Raw genomic sequence first — 19,881 nt, 5'->3', positions numbered from 1 at the left:
TGATGGCCAGCAGAACAAAGTATCGTACAGAATCTGATGTATGAAGCTTGACTTCACTGCAGCAGCCACTTAATGCCCAAGTGCTGCAGTGGAAACTCAGCTACTGTCACACTCCTTGGTAAAATTGATCCTAGAGCAACAAACAATTTGTGGGCGGAATTCAACGGGTTGAGCAATATCTGTAGGGCCAAAGGAATTGTCAATATTTCAGGTCAGAACCCTGTAGTAGGACAGGTCTCTGGTCAAGCATGATTAAAGGCTGTAATGAACCTCAACAAGCTAGCACATCGCTAGAAATGCTGAGATATTATTCTGAATGAGTGGAAATGCCTTCATGGAGAATATAACTGCTGTGCTTTCTCAAAATGATAATATTCATGATCTCAGTATAGATACCCTTGCATGATGGAGGAACTCAGTAGGTCAGGCTGCACCCATGGAAGGTCTACATTCCGGACTGAGACTCCTCATCAGGACTACGCCCCAGTTACTGCCTGAAACATTGACTCTTTATTCCTTTCCAAAGATGCTGTCTGACCTGCTGTGTGTGTTACTTTGGATATCCAATATCTGCGGAGTTCCTAGTGTTTACAACCTGTGTGTTTGTCTTCCTCATTTTCCTCCAGTTACAAAATGTAGCATACACATTAAAATGTGGAAAATTGAGAGGTTATCCACTTCAATAGAACAACAGGAATGCTGAGTATTTTTTAAAATGTTAGTAACTGACAAATATAACTGTTGAAAGATCCTTGTGCAAGAATAACTGAATGCTAATGTTCAGGTATAGCTGAACTAGTTATAAAGGAAAGCCAAATTCAAAGCAAAGTTCAAAGTAAAATTTATTATCAGACTATATTTGCACATGTCACCGCATACAACCCTGAGATTCTTAATCATGTGGGCATTCTCATTTGCATGTGCACAGTTTTATGCAAGAGCATACAACACAGCAAACTGTGCAAATGCAAATACAAATAAATAGCAATAAATAATGAGAACATGAAATAACAAGATAAAGAGTTCTTAAAGTGAAGTCATTGGTTGTGAGAACACCAGAAATAGAATGACTGTAATTACGCAAACACGGGTATGCTGGAGTTTCAAGCAACACACATAAAAGTCGCTGGTGAACGCAGCAGGCCGGGCAGCATCTATTGGAAGAGGTACAATCGACATTTCGGGCTGAGACCCTCCGTCAGGACTAACTGAAGGAAGAGCTAGTAAGAGATTTGAAAGTGGGAGGAGGAGGGGTAGATCCGAAATGATAGGGGAAGACAGGAGGGGGAGGGATGGAGCCAAGAGCTGGACAGGTGATTGGCAAAAGGGATATGGGAGGATTATGGGACAGGAGGCCCAGGGAGAAAGAAAAGGAGGAGGGGGGGGGGGAAACCCAGAGGATGAGCAAGGGGTATAGTCAGAGGGACAGAGGGAGAAAAAGGAGAGAGAGAAAAAGAATGTGTCTATATAAATAAATAACGGATGGAGTACGAGGGGGAGGTGGGGCATTAATGGAAGTTAGAGAAGTCAATGTTCATGCCATCATGTTGGAGGCGACCCAGGCGGAATATAAGGTGTTGTTCCTCCAACCTGGGTGTGGCTTCATCTTTACAGTAGAGGAGGCCGTGGATAGACATATCAGAATGGGAATGGGACGTGGAATTAAAATGTGTGGCCACTGGGAGATCCTGCTTTGTTTGGCGGACAGAGCGTAGGTGTTCAGCGAAACAATCTCCCAGTCTGCCTTCCCCCTCCTGTCTCCTCCTATCATTTCAGATCTCCTCCTCCCCCTCCCACTTTCAAATCTCTTACTAGCTCTTCTTTCAGTTAGTCCTGACGAAGTGTCTCGGCCCGAAATGTCGACTGTACCTCTTCCAATAGATGCTGCCTGGCCTGCTGCATTCACCAGCAACTTTTATGACTGTAGTTATCCTCTTTTGTTCAAGATCCTGATTGTTGTGGTGTATTAACTATTTTTAAACTTGGTGTTGCAATTCATGAGACACATGTACTGTATACTGATAGCAGCAGCAAGAAAAATGCATGGCCTGGGTGGTCAAGTTGAGTATAGAAGGTTTTGAGCTCATTTTGGAAGTAAAACTCTGCTAGGTTTAACTTTGTAGGTGGTCATTTCCATTCCAACCCTGCCACAGCTGTCGAGCATCCCTCATTGATTCCAGTCTAGTCTGGATTCTCCACTTTGCTGTGAGATGTCTTTCTGGAGATCACGCCTAAACCTCTTGTAGCATTTTTGCCCTACAGCCTTGAATGCCTCTGATATGGCCCTCAGCAACTCTGGATTTCATCGTTCATCCAAGTCTTCTGGTTGGGATAAACACTGAATAATTTCGTGGGCCATACTCATCTATATCTGTTTTAATAAAGTATGTTACAACCCTGGTGTAGTCATTCAGATTTATTCTCTGCATATATATATGTTACCATATACTACTTTGAGATTAATTCCCTCGCAGGCATTTACAGGAGAGTTAAGAAATATAGAACTTATGAAAAACTATATCCAAAGAAATATCGACAAATAATTGGTGTGTAAATGGAAACAAAAATAGTGCAAATACAAAATAAATAAATAATACTGAGAACACGAGTTGTAGAGTTCTTGAAATTGCCTTTATAGGTTGGAAATCAGTTTAGAGTTGAGGTGAGTGATGTTATCTAACTTGGTTCAGGAGCCTGATTGTTGAAGCCTGGTGGTACAGGACTTAAGGCTCCCGTACTTCCTGCCCAACTATAGTAGTGACATGAATGCATGGCCTGGATGGTGGGAGGTTCTTGATGGTGAACACTGCTTTCTTATCACATTTTTCCTTGGATATTTGCTCTGTATACTTTTCCATTCCTGGGCATTGGTGTTTCCATGCCATACCACAATGCAACCAGTTAGGACACGCGCCACTGTGCATTTATAAAATTTTGTCAAAGTTTTAGTTAACATTCTGAGTCTACACAAATAGTATGTTGGTCTCTATTGTAAAGGCATTTAGTAGAGGAATAAAGATGGCTTGCCACAGAGTCACAGAGTTGTATGGAGATTCAGCATGGAAACAAGCTCTTTGGCCTACCAATCCAATGTCAATATCAACCATCTATATATATGTACCATATGTTTGTCTCCTTGTTAGCCATTCTTCCCAGATTCTCACCTATTCTCCCCATATTCTTCCACTGGAGATAATTAATGAGATTCTCAATCAGTCCAGATTTTTATCAACTCCAAATTTACACACTGGGGGCAATTTTCTAGAGGCTAATTATTTTACTGGTCTGTATGTCCTTGGGATTGAGAAAACTGGAGCACCTAAGGGAAAACTATTGATTCCATAAAGGAGTCTACACATAGAGCATTGTGCACAATTCTTATCTCCTTACCTAAAGGATCAAATACTTCCCTGAAACGTGTGGTAAAGGTTCATCAGACTGGTTTCACAGATGACAAGAGGTAGATATTCTCTAGAGCGAGATTCAGAACCTTTTTTATGCCATGGACCCTTGGGCCATTTTCTGAGGGGTCCATGGACCCCAGGTTGGTAACCCTTGCTTCAGAGTGTTGAAAAATAAGGGCTGATGTCATTGAAACATACAAAAAAACTGCACAGAGCTGAATAAAGTTTATCCCAGCAGCAGGTTTCCACTAGCTGAGGAGTCCTCCTAATTGAAGAAATTATTGTCTCTAACGGGGGCATCACTTAGGATTGCATTGAGGAGTGAAGCTTCATTCAAACGATGATGAATCTTTGGAATTCTCCACCACTAAAGTATTTGGAAACCCAGTCCTTGATTGAATTAAAAACAGAATGATAATTTGTGGATATAAAGGAATCAAGAGGTATATGGGTAAAGCATGACAGTGGCACTTCATGTTGAAGATTTACCATGATCTTGCTCAACAATGGAGCAAATTAATCTATTCTTCCATGTTTTTCTATCCATTGATCCATTCTGAAGGAAAATACAATAAATGCAAAATGATTAGACCATAAGACCATAAGACATAGGAGCAGAATTAGGCTATTCAGCCCATCGAGTCTGATCTGCCATTCCACCATGGCTGATCCCAGAACCCACTCAACCCCATACACTGGCCTTCTCCCCATATCCTTTGATGCCCTGACTAATCAGGAAATGATTAACTCCCGCTTTAAAAATACCCACGTACTTGGCCTCCACCGCAGTCTGTGGCAGAACTTTACACAGGTTCACTACTCTTTGGCTAAAACGATAGCCTCCACAGCCTTAACAGATTCTGTCCATAGATCTGGCCATGCTTTGCAGTTGCAGCATGTGAAATGTTTTTGTTCAGGTCTCTACATTATAGTGAAGACTCCTTATTGTAGTGAAGTTTCCTCTGAATTGCTCTGAAATGCAAAGGAGGATACTTGGATTCGAATTTTTCTGTATTGTCTTCTCCTCCTCTTCCCCCATGAGGTTCCCCTGTTTGTGTATCCTTTCCATATCCTCTCAATCTAACTGTGGTCCTAGGAACCTGTAATCAGAACAGTCATATCTAAAAATGAAGGCTTACTATGCTTTACTACTCTCTGTTGCCTTCAGTATCATAATTAGAATCAGGTTTAATATTACAGCCATACAGTATGTCGTGAGATTTGTTGTTCTGCATCAACAGTACATTGCAATACATAATCATTAAAAATAACTATAAATTACAATAAGAAATATACCCCCTTGGAAATGTTCTTGTATCCATCTCCTGACTTGCTTTTCAATAATCCTTTTGCGGAGTTGCGTGGAGTTTTCTTTTGTCTTCATGGTGTAGTTTTTGCCAGGATACTGACTTGCCAGCAGTTGGACCTTCCAGATACGGGTGTATTTTTACTACAATCAATTGAATCACCTGGACCACACACAGATCTCCATTGAACTAATTTTGTGACTGCTAAAACCAGTTGGGTTGCACCAGTGATGATTTGCTGTGTCATATTCAAGGGGGTGAATACTTCTGTAATCAATTATTTGATATTTGTAATTAATTTAGATCTCTTTGTAGCGTTTTGTTTTCACTTTGGCACGGAAGAGTCTTTTTCTGTTGTTCAGTGTCAAAAAAGCTAAATTAATTCCATTGTGGTTCAATGTTGTAAAACAATAAAACATGAAACCTTCCAAGGGTTGTGAATACTTCTTACAGGCACTGTGTGTAAGTTAAATTAAATAGTGCCAAAAAAGATCTATATATATATATATATAAATAGTGAGGTAATGTTTGTGGGTTAATTATCCATTGAGAAATCTGATGGTGGTGAGGGAGAAGCCGTTGAGTGTCTGTCTTCAAGGTCCTATCCCTTCTCCTTGATGGTAGCAATGTGAAGAGGGCATGTCTTGGGTGATGGATGTTCTTAATGATCGATGTCACTTTTTGAGGCATCACCTTTTGAAGGTGTCCTTGATGCTGGGAAGGCTAGTGCCAATGATGGAGCTGGCGGAGTTTGAAACTTTCTGCCCTTTTTTCTGATCCTTTGTAGTGGTCCCTCCAGGTGGTGATGCAACCTGTTAGGTTACTCATCACAGTACATCTATATAAATCTGTGAGAATCTTTGACGCCATACCAAATCTCCTCAAACTCCTAATGAAATATAACACTGTCATGCTTTTTTTTTGTAAATTGATCAATATGTTGGGTCAGGATAAATTTTCAGAGATGTTGATGCTCAGAAACTTGAAACTGCTCACCCTTTCCACTGATGATTCTTTGATGAGGACTGGACTGTGTTCCCACAATCAATTCCTCAGTCTTGCTGATGTTGAGTGCAAGGTTGTTGTTACGACACCACTCAACTAGCTGATCTATCTCACCCTTGTTACATCTCCCCATCACCACCTGAAATTCTGCCTACATTAGCTGTGTCATAGGCAAATTGATAGATGGCATTTGAGCTGTGCCTAGCCACACAGTTGTGGATGTAGAGCACACATCCTTGAAGTATGCCGGAGTTGATTGTCAGCGAGGAAGAGAGATCATTTTCGATCTGCACCGACTGTGAGTTCCTGTTGAGGAAGTCAAGGATCCAGTTGCAGAGATGCGTACAGAGCCCTCGGTTTTGGAACTTGATTATGAGAACTGAGGGTTGATTCCATTGAACAGTGAGCTGTATCAATAAAAAGCAACCTGAGCTAGGTATTGCTGTTGTCCAGGTAATCACCAGACAAGGCAGAACAGAGAGCTAGTGAGACTACAAACTGCAGTGCATCCAGGTTCCTGCTTTGCTGGCAGGAGTTGATTCTGGCCATGACCAACCTGTCAAAGCACTTCATCACAGCAGATGTGAGTGCAACTGGGTGATGGTCAACTAAGGCAGCTCACCCTGCTCTTCTTGGGCACTGGTATGATTGTCACCCTTTTGACGCAGTTGTGAACCTCTGAATGCAGCAGTGAGAGACTGACGATGTCCTTGAACATTCCCATCAGTTTGTTGGTACAAGTTTTCAGTACCTACCAGGTACAGCATCAGAGCCTGATGCCTTGTGAGGGTTTGCTCTTATGAAAGATGTTCTGACATCTGTCTCTGAGACAGGGAGCACTAAGTCATTAAATGTTGCAGAGATTCCTGTAGGTGTAGCTTTATTCTCCCTCTCAAATCCTGCAGAAAAAGTGTTGAGCTCATCTGGAGTGAAGAATCACAGCCATTCATGATGTTAGGTTTTGCTTTGTATGGAGTAATGGCCTTCAAACCCTGTCAGAGCTTATGTGCATCCAATTCTGTCTCAAGCTTCAATTGGAATTGTTTCTTTGCTCTTAAAATGGCCTTCTATAGGTTGGACCTGGACCTTGTATAGTTCTGGAAAATTTATCTGGAATGCCACAGATCTAGCCCTCAGCAGACTATGAGTCTATTGGTTTATCCATGGCTTTTGGTTTTGGTATGTCCTGCATGATTTTGAAAGCATGCACTCATCCATGTAGGTCTTGATGAAGTTGGTGACAACTGTGGCATATCCATTCAGATTTTAAGGTGAATCCTTGAAATTTTCCAATTCACTGACTCAAAGCAGTCCTGTAGGTGCTCCTCTGTGCTCCCTTTATCATACCTTCTTGGTCTTCACTAATGGTGCAGTGGTCTTTAGTCACTGCCTATATGCTGGGAGTAGAGTACAGCCAGGTGATTGGACTTGGGATGGCACAGTAAGTGTTCTTGATGGTGTTATAATAGTGGTCAAATGTGTTGTCTCCTCTGGTTCCACAGGACTGCTGATCTCCAGTCAGATCGTGCACAGCAGAGAATGATGCGAAAAACAAGTGAATATCCAATGAGCGGCAGTTCTGTAAACAAGAACTTATTAATGAGAGAGGTCAGAGGAGAATGGCCAGACTGGTTCAAGCTGCCAGGGAGTAACTCAAATAACCATGCTTTACAACAGTGGTGTGTGGAAGAGCTTCTCTGAATGTACAATATGTCAACCTTCAAGTGGAGGGGCCACAGCAGCAGAAGACCATCCACATACACTTAGTGGCCACCTTATTATGTTCAGGAGGTATCTTCGAATGGCCACAGGGTGTATTTTGTGGCTAGTGATAGAGACTTATTTAGGGGACTTTGTCTGAGGTTGCATTTCAGGTTAACACAAGCCTGAGGGATGGAAGCATTTTAACTAAATTCCTATCTCAACCCAAATTACCTAAAGACTGTCCATTCTCAGTTTCCCATCAGTATATTGTCTGAGCATTATACAAACAGTGTAGCTGAAAAATCCAAGTAGGATATAAAAAGTATTCTAAACATTTTGACCTAAGGTTGTCAATGATAACACACCCACAACAGTTTTGTTCCTATCACATGACCAAATGGCAAATACATGGTGGATTATATTTGTGAATTGTTCCTGACTCTTTACTGTGTTCAGTATAAAGTAAAAAAAATCATTGTTACCAACAGATCAGAAATGATTTAGCTAGCAGCCATTTACCTTAAATGTGTTGCACCTCTTCAAACATTTTCTGTTGCAAAGAGAAGTACAGAGGCCCAGGTTTAGAAGCTTGGTAATTAATACTGAGGGGATAATGGTAATTGAGTACTAAGCTGTAATCTATGAACAGCAGCCTGAAGTATGTTTTGCTGTTGTTTAGGTGCTCCAAAGCAGAGAGAGGCAATGGGCTGCATCCACTGTAGACTTATTACAGTTGTAGATGAATTGCAGTGGGTTTACGTCCTTGCTTGGGTAGAAGTTAATTCTAGCTATCACTAAACTTCCAGAAGACTTTATGATGTGAGTGATACTGGTCAATAGTCATTGAGGTAGCTCACCCTGCACTCCTTGGCCACTAGTATGATTACTGCACTTTTGAACCTCCTTCCATTGCAGTGAGAGATTGAAGATGTCCATGAACAACCCAGCCAGTTGTTTGGCACAGGTTTTTAATATTCCTTATTATCTATTACCCCAAAAATTAAGGAGTAGCAGGAATTAACAGATTGAAAGCAAAAAGTTCTGTTTAGTGTGTGCATGAAATTCCCTGATCACCACACAAGGAGAAACTGACTGATGTGTTTCAGTGACATGTCTAATTAGGGGTACTGAACATGTAAGGTCAGAGGATAAAGCAATAGTCATGATATTGGAATACAGACTGTGGCACATTGCTTTGCCTTAGGAGCTACTTAAATTAGTCCTCTTTCACACTTGAATCCTTACAGTTCATATTACACAATCTCTTTTTATGATATTCAGCTTTCTGGCAATATTATTTATTTATTTTTTTAAATATAATTTTTATTAAATTTTCAAAATGAATATATAGAAAATAAAATCTACCCTCCCCCCTCCCCTTAACCTCCCCCCCCATATATATTCCTACCTAAAAAGAAAAGAAAGAAAAAAAAAGAGCCGCCTGGGTATTGGAAGGTTTCCACATGCTCCATGGGATTCAAAATAAATTTAATATACTTATTTGTTAGTTTCCCCAGGGGACCAAGATCTTTATCGGAGCAATTAAATATGCCATCCTATCTTTTGTAAATAAGGGTGCCAGATATTCAAAAATGTTCCATATTTATCTCTTAAATTATAAGTAATTTTTTCGAGTGGAATAGAACTAGCCATTTCATTGTTCCAACGATTCATACCTAAATACGAATCGGATTTCCAAGTAACAACTATAGTCTTCTTAGCTACTGCCAATGCAATTTTTATAAATTCTTTCTGATACTTATTCCATTTAAGTTTTGGCTTTATCCCTTCAATATCACCTAGTAGAAATAATACAGGGTTATGTGGAAGTTGAGTTCCAGTAATTTGTCCCAATAAGACTCTTAAATTTATCCAAAAGGGTTGAATTTTAAAACAAGATCAAGTAGGAGCAATATTATTTATTGACCATACAAATTACATTCTGTTAGATCACACTATCCAGATGTCATTATGGTACTCTCCAGACCTGAGCCAGAGAGAAGCCAGCGTTTTATGTGTGGCTGGTTGTCAAGCTCAGGGAATATTCCATGAATAAAAGAAGCAGAGAGGCACAGAGGACATATTGTCATTGAAGCCACTCTGATTCACTATAATTGCAGATGTTCCAGAAGCTTCCTTCAGAAAGTGAAGTGTGCCTAACCATTAAACAAGACTTAACATCATTAAAAAGCCATAGCTAACATAGTTTTTGAAACTGCCTTTTACCTTTAGTTCATGATTGGACAGTGTTGATTTAGGAGAATGCTGTTTGCAGCTGAGAAGTATTTAATGACTGATGAGACTTAAAAAGCAAAATATAGAGAGGGGAAAACAAATATGGCTATGGAAGTGTATACACTTTTAATGTGTTTACATGGGTGAGTATTCATAGTTAACAGTGCAAAGCTGGAATTTGATTCCTAAAGGATAATTTATGATAGACAGAGTATATATTTCACAATCTGCTTCAATTTATGGTATTGGGATTCTGGCAAAATTAATTCCTCGACATTTAAATTTAATGTCATTATAATGCACTAGCCAGAATCTCACTATGACACTCTTTTGCACTGTCTTGATAAATAGACAAGTTGCAACAAGCCTGTTTGATCTTTGATCTACTCTGAGTTAGCTATGAGCAGAGGCAATTGTTGCAAGTCAGCCTCTGGATAATAGAACAGGAAGTCAGGTAGCCTCCATCTACATCTGCTGGAAGTCTCTCAGTGTGACTGTCAGAAAAGAACAGCATGAGTTCAACTTCAAATCCCTATGTGATCAGATCGTCTAATGAATTCCAAATTTATCAAGAATAATGCAATAGGGAGGACACTAGAAGGTGTTGTATGCCTGCCAGTAAAACTTTTACTGAAAAGTTTCCCAGAGATATATGAGATGACACACAGAAACTGGAAAAGAAATAAAGTTCACAGCGTTAATTACAGCGCTTATAATAGAATGAATGCACACAAGTTCAGACATCTGGATAATTATCACAGTTCATCTGTGTCAGCCTTTCTTACATAGTTCTCTAATCATTCAATTTATTTCATTTGATTCTCCTCTAGCCAAATCATTGGCTATAAGTTTATCACTGTTACAGATGGAAAGTTGACTGTAATTATTAGCAACTTGAGTAACAAATGTTTCATTTTGTAGGTTTTGATAGATACTTCATGAGCCGTACTCTGGAGAATAACAGAAGAAACATCTGGTTTGCAGAATTTTGGGAAGCAAACTTCAACTGCAAGCTGAGCCGGCATGGATTTAAACGAGGGAGTCATGTTAAAAAGTGTACAGGTATGCCTGAATGTGTATCCTTCTTGCAAGCTCCTCCGTTTTCATATTTAGTTTTGATATTTCTTTTAGTTTTGGCATTCCATGTTATGATGGTGAATAGTTCTAGCAAAATGGATGTCAGTGAATTTCAATATTACCCAAAATCAACATGCTGAAAGCAGATAACTGCACATACATAAAATGAGCTGTTGATGAGAAATATTCAGAGTTTAATTTAGCATGAGATGTACGCAAGGAAAAATGTTTGCAAGTTTTATTTTGAAGTTGAGAAAATATGTGGGTTGAGATCACAAAAGCAGGCTTTGTGTGCTTAGCCTTCACAACAAGGTTTTCCTCTGTGCTTTCATTTGTGTTTAATCATTCAATTAGTGAAGTGATCACCAATCTGAAATGCTAACAATGAACATTAAAGAAGTCATTTGAAAGCAAATTTATAATTTTGAACATTTTTATTGCCAGCACATCAGGACTACTGTAAACCACTTGAGAAATCTTTTTCATACTTATTTCCTTAGAAAATTTAGTGCATGTAAGTTTCTTTTGGTAGAGATGCATCTAAGCAGTATGTTCTCAGCTTTCTGATCTCACTGGTAAGAAATCCAATACAACCTGATGTCTAAGGCATTAAATGCAAAAGAATTCAACCTTACATGAAGTAAGGCCTTTCCTTGGCACATTCTAACATTGATTCAGATTCAGATATATTTAGCATACAGTGAAATGTGTCATGAAGAGAATGTGAAGGAAATAAAGTTAATCTCACCTGTAGGTGGGTCATAGTAATGGAGGAGCAGAGTGGCTTGATGATGGTGGGAATGTGATAGACCTGGAAGGAAGGTTGGGGAAGGTAAATCTGACCGTAAAACTGGGAAAAGATTTTATCATTGGTTGGGTTGAAGTGGGTTGTTGGGATGATTGAGAAATTGAAGGGGTGGATTGGCTGAAGGGTGGGTAGGGGAATCAAAGTGTCATTGATGTGGTATTGGGTCAGGGACCAGGCTGGTGACAGCCATGTTTGAATTGAGAGTTGAAAGGGTTTGATCTTGTTAGGATGTGGAGCCCAGTGGAGAATTTATATAAATGGGATTTACACCACTGCTTCATAATATTAAATCCTGGAGTTACACACGTTAAATCAGTTTATATACTTGTATCAGTAAAATATGTTCTAATACGTACACACCAGGACTGCACTTATGAAGGCTTTATAAAAATGTTAAAATAAGAGTTGGGGTGAGAATTCTGTAGTACTTTCAAGCCTACAATTATTATAGAAATATCTGCTCAATAATGTGGACAAGTTTACTCCATCCATAACATATGATTGAGACAAAAATCTGTTGAATTTTATTTGCCCAAACATATAAATAGTTCTTCTTATATTCAGTTACTTCTCCTCTCCTGAATAATGTATTAAATAATTTCCCTGATTTCCTTGAAACTATTCATTCAAGTGTCTCTTTCCTTAGCACCTTATCATTACTCAAGTTCGCCAAACCCAGAGTCTTCCATCCTTTTCTATACTTCCTCTTGCTGCCTAATAATATATATTGGTTAGAAAACAGCATAGTACTCAGTTCTGCAGAGTAAGTTCCTGCAGTACCTCGGAAAGCAGAAATAAACTTCCTCTGTTTGGTAATACCTTTTCAATCTTCCACCATTTGATATTTTTATTGCAGCTGAGCTCTGTGTTAATGGACTTGTAGATTTATACATTCAGCATGGTCAGATCCTGATTTATCTACTGAGCTCGAATTCCTCATCTGGTCTGTTACTCCCATTACAATTATGTTTCATTCATCTGCAGATTGATATTTCCTGCCCAGTCGGATTGATAAGAATAACCTAAGTACCTTTGTATCTCATTGTCATTCATGTTTCTCTTCTTCCCTGATACCTGCAAGTCTATCATTTGGGTTATCTTGCTGTAAGGTACCAATGTATTTAAAAAAAAACAAGTTATTTTCTGTGAGTTTTTTGAGGAAAAGCTAAAAAATTGCAGGCCTCCTTTATGAGACAGAAATTATGTTAACTTACCTCAGGTAGTTTATTTTGCAGCAATTTGACTGAATACAAAAATGATGTGTTTAGGCGCAACTCGTATTAGTAATATTTATATTACAGAGTACATGCTGCAAGAAGCTGAGTTTGAGTAATTCTACCAAAACCTCACCATTGCTCAAGGTATGCTCCTTCGCCCACAAAATTATTCCCAGTCATTTCCACTTCAGGTATTTCATCATTGGAAATATAAAGAAATCTCATCGGTAATCATTAACAACAAAAAAAGAAAATGCTAGAAATACTAGACTGCTTCAACCACATTTGTGGATGAAGGAACTCCAGTTTGGCTAAAACTGACTGTTCCTCTTTCCACAGATGCTGCCTGACCTGCTGAGTTTTTCCAAGAATTTCTCCCTTTTATTTTAGAATCCCAGTGTCTCTGATTTTCCAAAAATTCATCTATGCCAATGAGAACTACCATCTACCTCATGTAAGAGTACTGAGAGTGGAACACTGTCAGTGATTTCCTGACATAGAGAGTTTCTGTTTGTGTTTAGCTTGGGTTTTGTTTTGAAACTAATTTTCTCTAAGGCTCTGTACCTTATTTTCCATTCCGACTTGGTCATTATTAACTGTCAGATTTGAAATTGGGCAAATGCATCTAGAAATTCCAAGTGTCAATAAAGTTACCATATAATTTTCAAGACTTTTTATATATAATTTGGCTGGGTTTGTTCCCCAACATATTTTGTATAAAAGCACCACAGGCGACATTGGTCTAATTTGTTCATTATTCATAAACAGTCACTTCTTTGTACAGCATTATTAGTGAAATAAAAAATCAAAAAAGCAAATCTAATAGGTTAGCAATATCCTGAAGGCATTTTCTTTAAATCTATATACACAGTGTTAATTTCATGGAGCGTTTACTGCCTTAAATTCTGGCCTGGAGATACACTTGACTTGCATTGGCAAAAACAATTGCCTTTTTGCTTCACGGTTGAACTGTTGCTCAGGTGAATCTGTTAGACATAAACGTAATGCTCTTTGAAATAAAAGGGCTCTATTCAACTGACATTTTGCCAGAATTATTTTGTTTAGTAATTCACAGACCCTGGTCTGAGTAGGTGCATCTGGCTCAATTCTAGAGTTTCAGCCATTCCTGTAAACTGTAAACTGCAGCTTTTCCTGTAAGCTGTTCCTGTAAACCATATTCAACAATTAGAGAAACTTACCATGTGGCCGAATGGAACATCTAGAGCATGACATCATGTAAATAAGCCTTAACACAGAAGAACAATATAAGGAGAATTAGTATTATCTTAGAAGAATTTTTGATATTTATATTGAAGAGAAGCAGTATCTGAACAAGACATTTGTTCTTATGCCTGCTGATATTAAACACTTATCCTGCAGATACTTACTGCTTAGAAGTCAAAATTGATATTTTAATGAAACCTCTATAGTTCTATCCATGATGAGTTTCACCCAGAACATGAAATTTGAGGAAAGATAAAGAAAGTAAGGGAGGGGAATCAAATACTCTATCAACAGATTTGGTGGTCTTTATTTTTTCTTTGCATGTGATTTTAATTTTTAACCATTAACCAGCTTACTGCTTCACCATCTAAACGGCTTTGCTTTTTGAATTAAAATGTTCAAAATGTCGGCAGAAATGTAATTTGTCTATCAGTTTCAAAACTACTTTAAGTGAATGAGAAAATTCTTGTACTGTTTTCCACACTGCTCAGTTGTACATTAATGGATATATATTTTGAAGAATACTGCTCCTTTCATACATATAGTACTTCTAAGGTTTTATATCTTTATTTTATTTACATTCCAGAAGTATAATTTTCCATTTAAACAACAATCAAATATTTAGATGTTTTTAATGGTGAAGGATGAAAGATACATGATTGTGCTTTTAAAAATATATGGAATAAATCGCCATGTTGGATTTAAATTTGGTATGGTTGTGGATAGCAGAGGTACTCACAACCCACTATAGAGGTCTGATGACCAGGTCTTATTATAGATGTAGCTTGTGTAGAAGATCCTGCATCTAGGCTCAATGGTCCAACCTCTCTTCTGTAATGTAGATACTGTATGAAATTATCTTAAATAAGTGAAAGAAGATATGGTATAGAATCTGCCAGCTATTCATTCCTGAAACTTCATTAGCTTTGAAAGTAGAGCAGCCCTCAAGAGTGTGCTGTTAAATGCAGGGATAAACTCTAAAATTACCACTCAGAATAAAAAAACTAAGGTTTTTTTTTTGTAAATGCTAGATGTTCACATCCTTCTTCCTCTCAGGGGATAATGTTTCTAACATCTCAAATGAAATTGGTCGTATTTCCTTCCTAACAACACTCAGTAGCTTGTCTAATTGGCAACGTGAGATTAATCCTCGAATCCTTCAAGATTATGTGTACACATCTGTCCTAAACAAGTGTAAAATATGACAGGAAGTGATCAAAATTCAAAGAAGCTCACAACCTAATGCACCTGTTCCAACTCTTTAAAATAGTTCTTTGAAATAACACTGACAAGAGTTATACGGTAACTCTTCCAGCCTTGAATCCCAGTTTTATATATTGTAAATATGTGGTCGCTTGTACCAATCTCACTGTTATAACATGAAACACCAGTAACTTCTGATACTGTATCTCAGTATTCTAATGTGACAACATATTGACCAGTATCATAGTTTAGTGTTTTTGGTGAATAACCTACACTGCTAACATTGGTCCTCACTGTTAAATGGTGATAAACTTGTAACATTGTGTCTCAGTGTTATTATATGTCACATACCTGGGTCCACTGGTATTGTTTCCCTATATTATATGAAGAAGACAGGTTTCTCTCCAGTAGTGCCACACTTCTCCTGGATCTTGTCCTGAATTTGAACTGTCTTGGAGATCAGAATGAAGTGGTTATGGTTCCCTCACCTGTAGTCTCCAGCACTGGGATTAGGCAGCTCCTTGGAGCTCAATGCTTCTGATGTCAATGTCAATGTCAATCTCTTTCCTGGGTGTCTGGCTCAGGCTAATATTATTGTGCCTCCAAGATTAATATATTTGTACTCTGGGGACGAGGGGCAGACATTGGGTAGGCCCTGAGAAATTTTCCCGATGACATACTTTTTTCCACAGTATACAAACATGGTAAATAAAATAGGAATATGCCTTACACCATGTTCATTGTACAAAAACTTCAATTTGTTCCCTTGCAATGAGTTAACATCATTCACATTTTCTCTTTGAACATTGCATCTGCCAAGCAATTGAGAATCTGTTACACAAAGCTCGTTCTCTCTTGGTCTGTGGTGCCAGGACTCCAGTCTGCAGTCCTTTCCCATAGTGCCTTTGTGGAGGTTGGACTTCATTGGAAAATTCAGCACATACTCGTTGGAAGGTGTCAGTCGGCTGCAGTGTCTTGCGGATGTCTGTTTATACTGGACAATCCATGTTTCAAGCCAACTAAAGTTGTGTCATTCACCATCCTTTTACTGACATCTGTGGATTATGGTGAACCCTCTGTGGACATTCTCAAAGAAGTAATGTCAGCGAATCTCAGTCTCTGGATTGGAAGATGATCTCAGGTGACTGTGAGGTAAAGATCAGGGGTTGTCAGCTTTTTATCTCTCTGAGTTCCTCATCCACACCCAGTCCCTAAGGATTGGCACCTATACTAGTTCTGCTCAAGGATCCAGTAGGCAGAGTGGCAATTGAGTCTACTCTTCAGACTTCAACGCAGTTCACCACCTGCCCCGATCCTTCTCCCATGGTTATGTAGCACAACTCTGGTCGTTTCTTTTAACAGCTTCTAACACTCAATACCGCAGACCTCAGCGGGCTTTTGGCAACTCAGGTGTAAGGCAATTTCACCACCACTGCCTTGGGCATCTCTGCCGTTCTTTAAGACTTGTGGCCTGAACCCCATGCACCTGTGTACCAACCTACCCGCAACGCATAGAAAGAGCTTATGGTTAATGTTATCACTTGTAGAATTTTTGCTCATCACAGACATCTACTAATTCACTGATATGTAAACATTGATTCACAATACTTAATCCACCTCCTTTAAATACTATGGATTTGTATAAGAAAATAAATCCTGGAGGTCATATAATAATAATAAGGAAAGGAAAGGTATGTCGCATATGGAGTTTCTCCGGTTAGTGGACGATTTCCCTCATTGCCTCTCTGATGTAGTGAGGAATCGCGTACGAGGCAAGTTACAGCAGTGGTTTGCCATTGCCTTCTGCCGGGTGAGTTTCCAAAGAGATCACCAGCTCGTAACTCAGCACGGTTGGAAAGCGTGCAGGGGAGCCGGCTGGCTGGATTCGAACCTGGGACCTCTCATCCTAAAGTCCGATGCTGATGTCACTATGCCACCAGCCGGGTCTTAATAATAATAATAACTTATTTGTAGAGCACTTTTCATACAAACAATGTAGTTCAAAGTGCTTACAATGGGATAAAGTGCAAACATAAAAATAAAAGAAAAAAGATGTTAGTTAAAAGCAAGATTAAATAAACAGGTATTGAGCTGGCCTTTAAAGTGTCAACTGAGTCTGCATCCCCTATAGTTTTAGGTACTGAGTTCCACAGTTTGGAGCATAGTTTAAAAAAAAGCTGACCCGCCAACAATCTTTTGAGGCAGATTGTTTCAATGTAAATTTGAGAAACTGGTGGAAGAAGACCAGAGAGCTCAAGCAGGATAATAACATGAAAGTGATTCTGTGATGTATTCTGGTCTCAGACCATTGAGAGCTTTAAAAACAAGTAAGTGAACTCTGAAATCAATTCTAAAATATACAGGAAGCCAATACAGTGTATTTAGGGCAGGAGTGATATGCTCCCTCATCCTGGACTTAGTTAAAAGTCTAGCAGAGCTGTTCTGAATGAGTTAAAGTTTGTCAATAGATTGTTTTGGAAGGGCAGTTAGAAGTGTATTGCTGTAATTAATTCTATTCAATATATAGGCATGAACAGAGCAAACACAAAAAAGAGAAGTAATGTATGAGGTCGTGAAAAGGCAAGGTAACTTCATTGGACATGTGATTAGGAAAGAGGAGTTAGAATGCACGGTAATTATGGGAAAGATTGAAAGGAAGAAAGCAAGAGGAAGACAAAGACAAATGATGATGGAGACAGCAGCCAGAGAACTGGAAATGAATACTGATGAATTGATCCACTTGACCTGAAACAAGAGTGCGTGGGCCATGGCAGTCAAAGCTCAAACTGGGCACGGCACCTGATGATGATGATGATGATGATATAGGCATGAATTAGTTTTTCAGCATCATTATGTAACAGGAACAGATATATATTTGCAATATTTCTTACGTGTAGATATGCTGCCCTGGTCACTTGCTTTATGTGGGACTTAAAATTCAAATACTGTTGCTTCTGATTTTATAAGGGGAGCCAAGTTCTTCTTTCAGTATTTTTATTAATTTATATATATATAAGAATACAGAGTACAGGAAAAAAATATGTCAATACATTGAGCTAAATCGCATATAAAGACTCCTTACCCTATGTTCATACAAGTCAATTGGTTTGTAACATTGAAAAGTAATAATTTTATTATATTAAAAAATCTAACCCACTACCAAGACCGAAGCTGATTAGTAGAAAAAAAAGGAAAAAGATTGTTAGTCATCATCTGTGCTTTAACAGCAAATCAAAGGTTTTTAAAATAATTCAGAAAAGGTCCCCACAATGTTTGAAAGTCTTGATTACATTCAAAGATTGAACATCAAATCTTCTCTAAATTTAAACATGATATCACATCACGTAACCATTGGTCGTGAATAGGAGGGGCCACATCTTTCCATTTAAGCAAAAGCGTCCTTCTGGCCATAAGAGACATAAAAGCCAAAATGTGCAAATCAGATGGCTCCAAAATAATATCCTTTCCTCCAACAATACCAAATAAAGCAGTCGAAGGATTAGGCTTAAAGTTTACTTTAAAAAGTATCCACAATGTTTGAAATACTTCTTTCCAATGTTTTCCAAGACACGGACATGTCCAAAACATATGAATGAGTGAAGCTTCTCCATTATTACATTTCTCAGAATACAGAGATATATCTAAATAAAAACGAGCCAACTTATCCCTCGTCATATGGGCCCTATGGACCACTTTCCTAAGAATATCAAGTTTTTCTCTTTTGGCCTTGGGACCAACCAAAAGTATTTTTGTTTTATCTTCCTTTAGTTTTAGGAAATTATTGACATAACCCTTCTGCAAAGCTGATTGAAATTACAAAGCAGATTTAATCTGGTGTAAAGATAACACAGAAGAATTGATCAAAATGTTGATCAGAACTTTAAACAGGAGTTTCAGCCACAGGTTATATCTCTTCTGTTGTTGGACAAATCATGGGCCGCAGAGAAGATATAGGAACTTAGCCAGTCAGGTAGCAAATCTGGAGGGAAACAACAGTCAACATTTCTGTCCTGATGAAGGGTCTCAGCCTGAAATATCAACTGTTTATTTTCCACCATAGAAGCTACCTGGTCTGCTGAGTTCCTCCAGCACTTTGTGTTTGCTGCTTAAGATTCCAGAACCCACAGAATCTCTTGTGTCCCAGGTGGCAATGAGTCAGTTTAGTGGAGCAAGATAGGTCACCTTGTTGAATGAAGTTGTGAAAACATCCTCTCGTTCAGTGCAGCAAAACTAAAGAGCTGATGATTGACTGAAGGAAGGGGAGGAATAGCAAACATACGACAATCTACGTTGTGGAATTGGCAGTGAATGATTCAGTAGCTTCAAATTCCTGGATATTAACATATCACTTGACCTGTCGTGGGCCCAGCATATAGATGCAATCACGTGGAATGTGAGCTGGCGCGGGTAGGGAGGTTCAGCTTGTTATTGAGCACACTAACAGACTTCTACAGATGCACTGTTGAAAAGATCCTGACCAGATGCATCATGGCCTGGTACAACAATTCAAATGCGCAAGGGCGTAAGTGTGGTGGATTCTGCCCAATACATCACAAGCACATACCTCCTCATCACTGATAATGGTGGCGCTGCCTCAAGAAGGCAATGTCTTCCATCAAAGACCCCCTCCATCTGGGCCATGCCATCTTCTCGCAGTACCATCAGGCAGGAGGTACAGAAGCCTAAAATCCCACCCC

The 19,881-nt window shown here is 38.9% G+C and overlaps 1 protein-coding gene across 1 annotated transcript in view; it reads left to right on the top strand.

The window, feature by feature from the left end:
* LOC140209933 (metabotropic glutamate receptor 4-like) overlaps nucleotides 1–19,881 on the top strand; it is a 1,199,825-nt gene that overhangs the window by 561,490 nt on the left and 618,454 nt on the right. The window contains exon 5 of the mRNA XM_072278608.1: nucleotides 10,577–10,717. Coding sequence (XP_072134709.1) covers nucleotides 10,577–10,717 — 141 coding nt within the window. The remainder of the gene's footprint in view (nucleotides 1–10,576; nucleotides 10,718–19,881) is intronic.

The sequence above is a fragment of the Mobula birostris genome, chromosome 14 (assembly GCF_030028105.1).
Source record: "Mobula birostris isolate sMobBir1 chromosome 14, sMobBir1.hap1, whole genome shotgun sequence".
Lineage (NCBI taxonomy): Eukaryota > Metazoa > Chordata > Chondrichthyes > Myliobatiformes > Myliobatidae > Mobula > Mobula birostris.
Note: the sequence above shows the minus strand (reverse complement) of the source record. Positions and strands in the feature narration are given on the sequence as shown.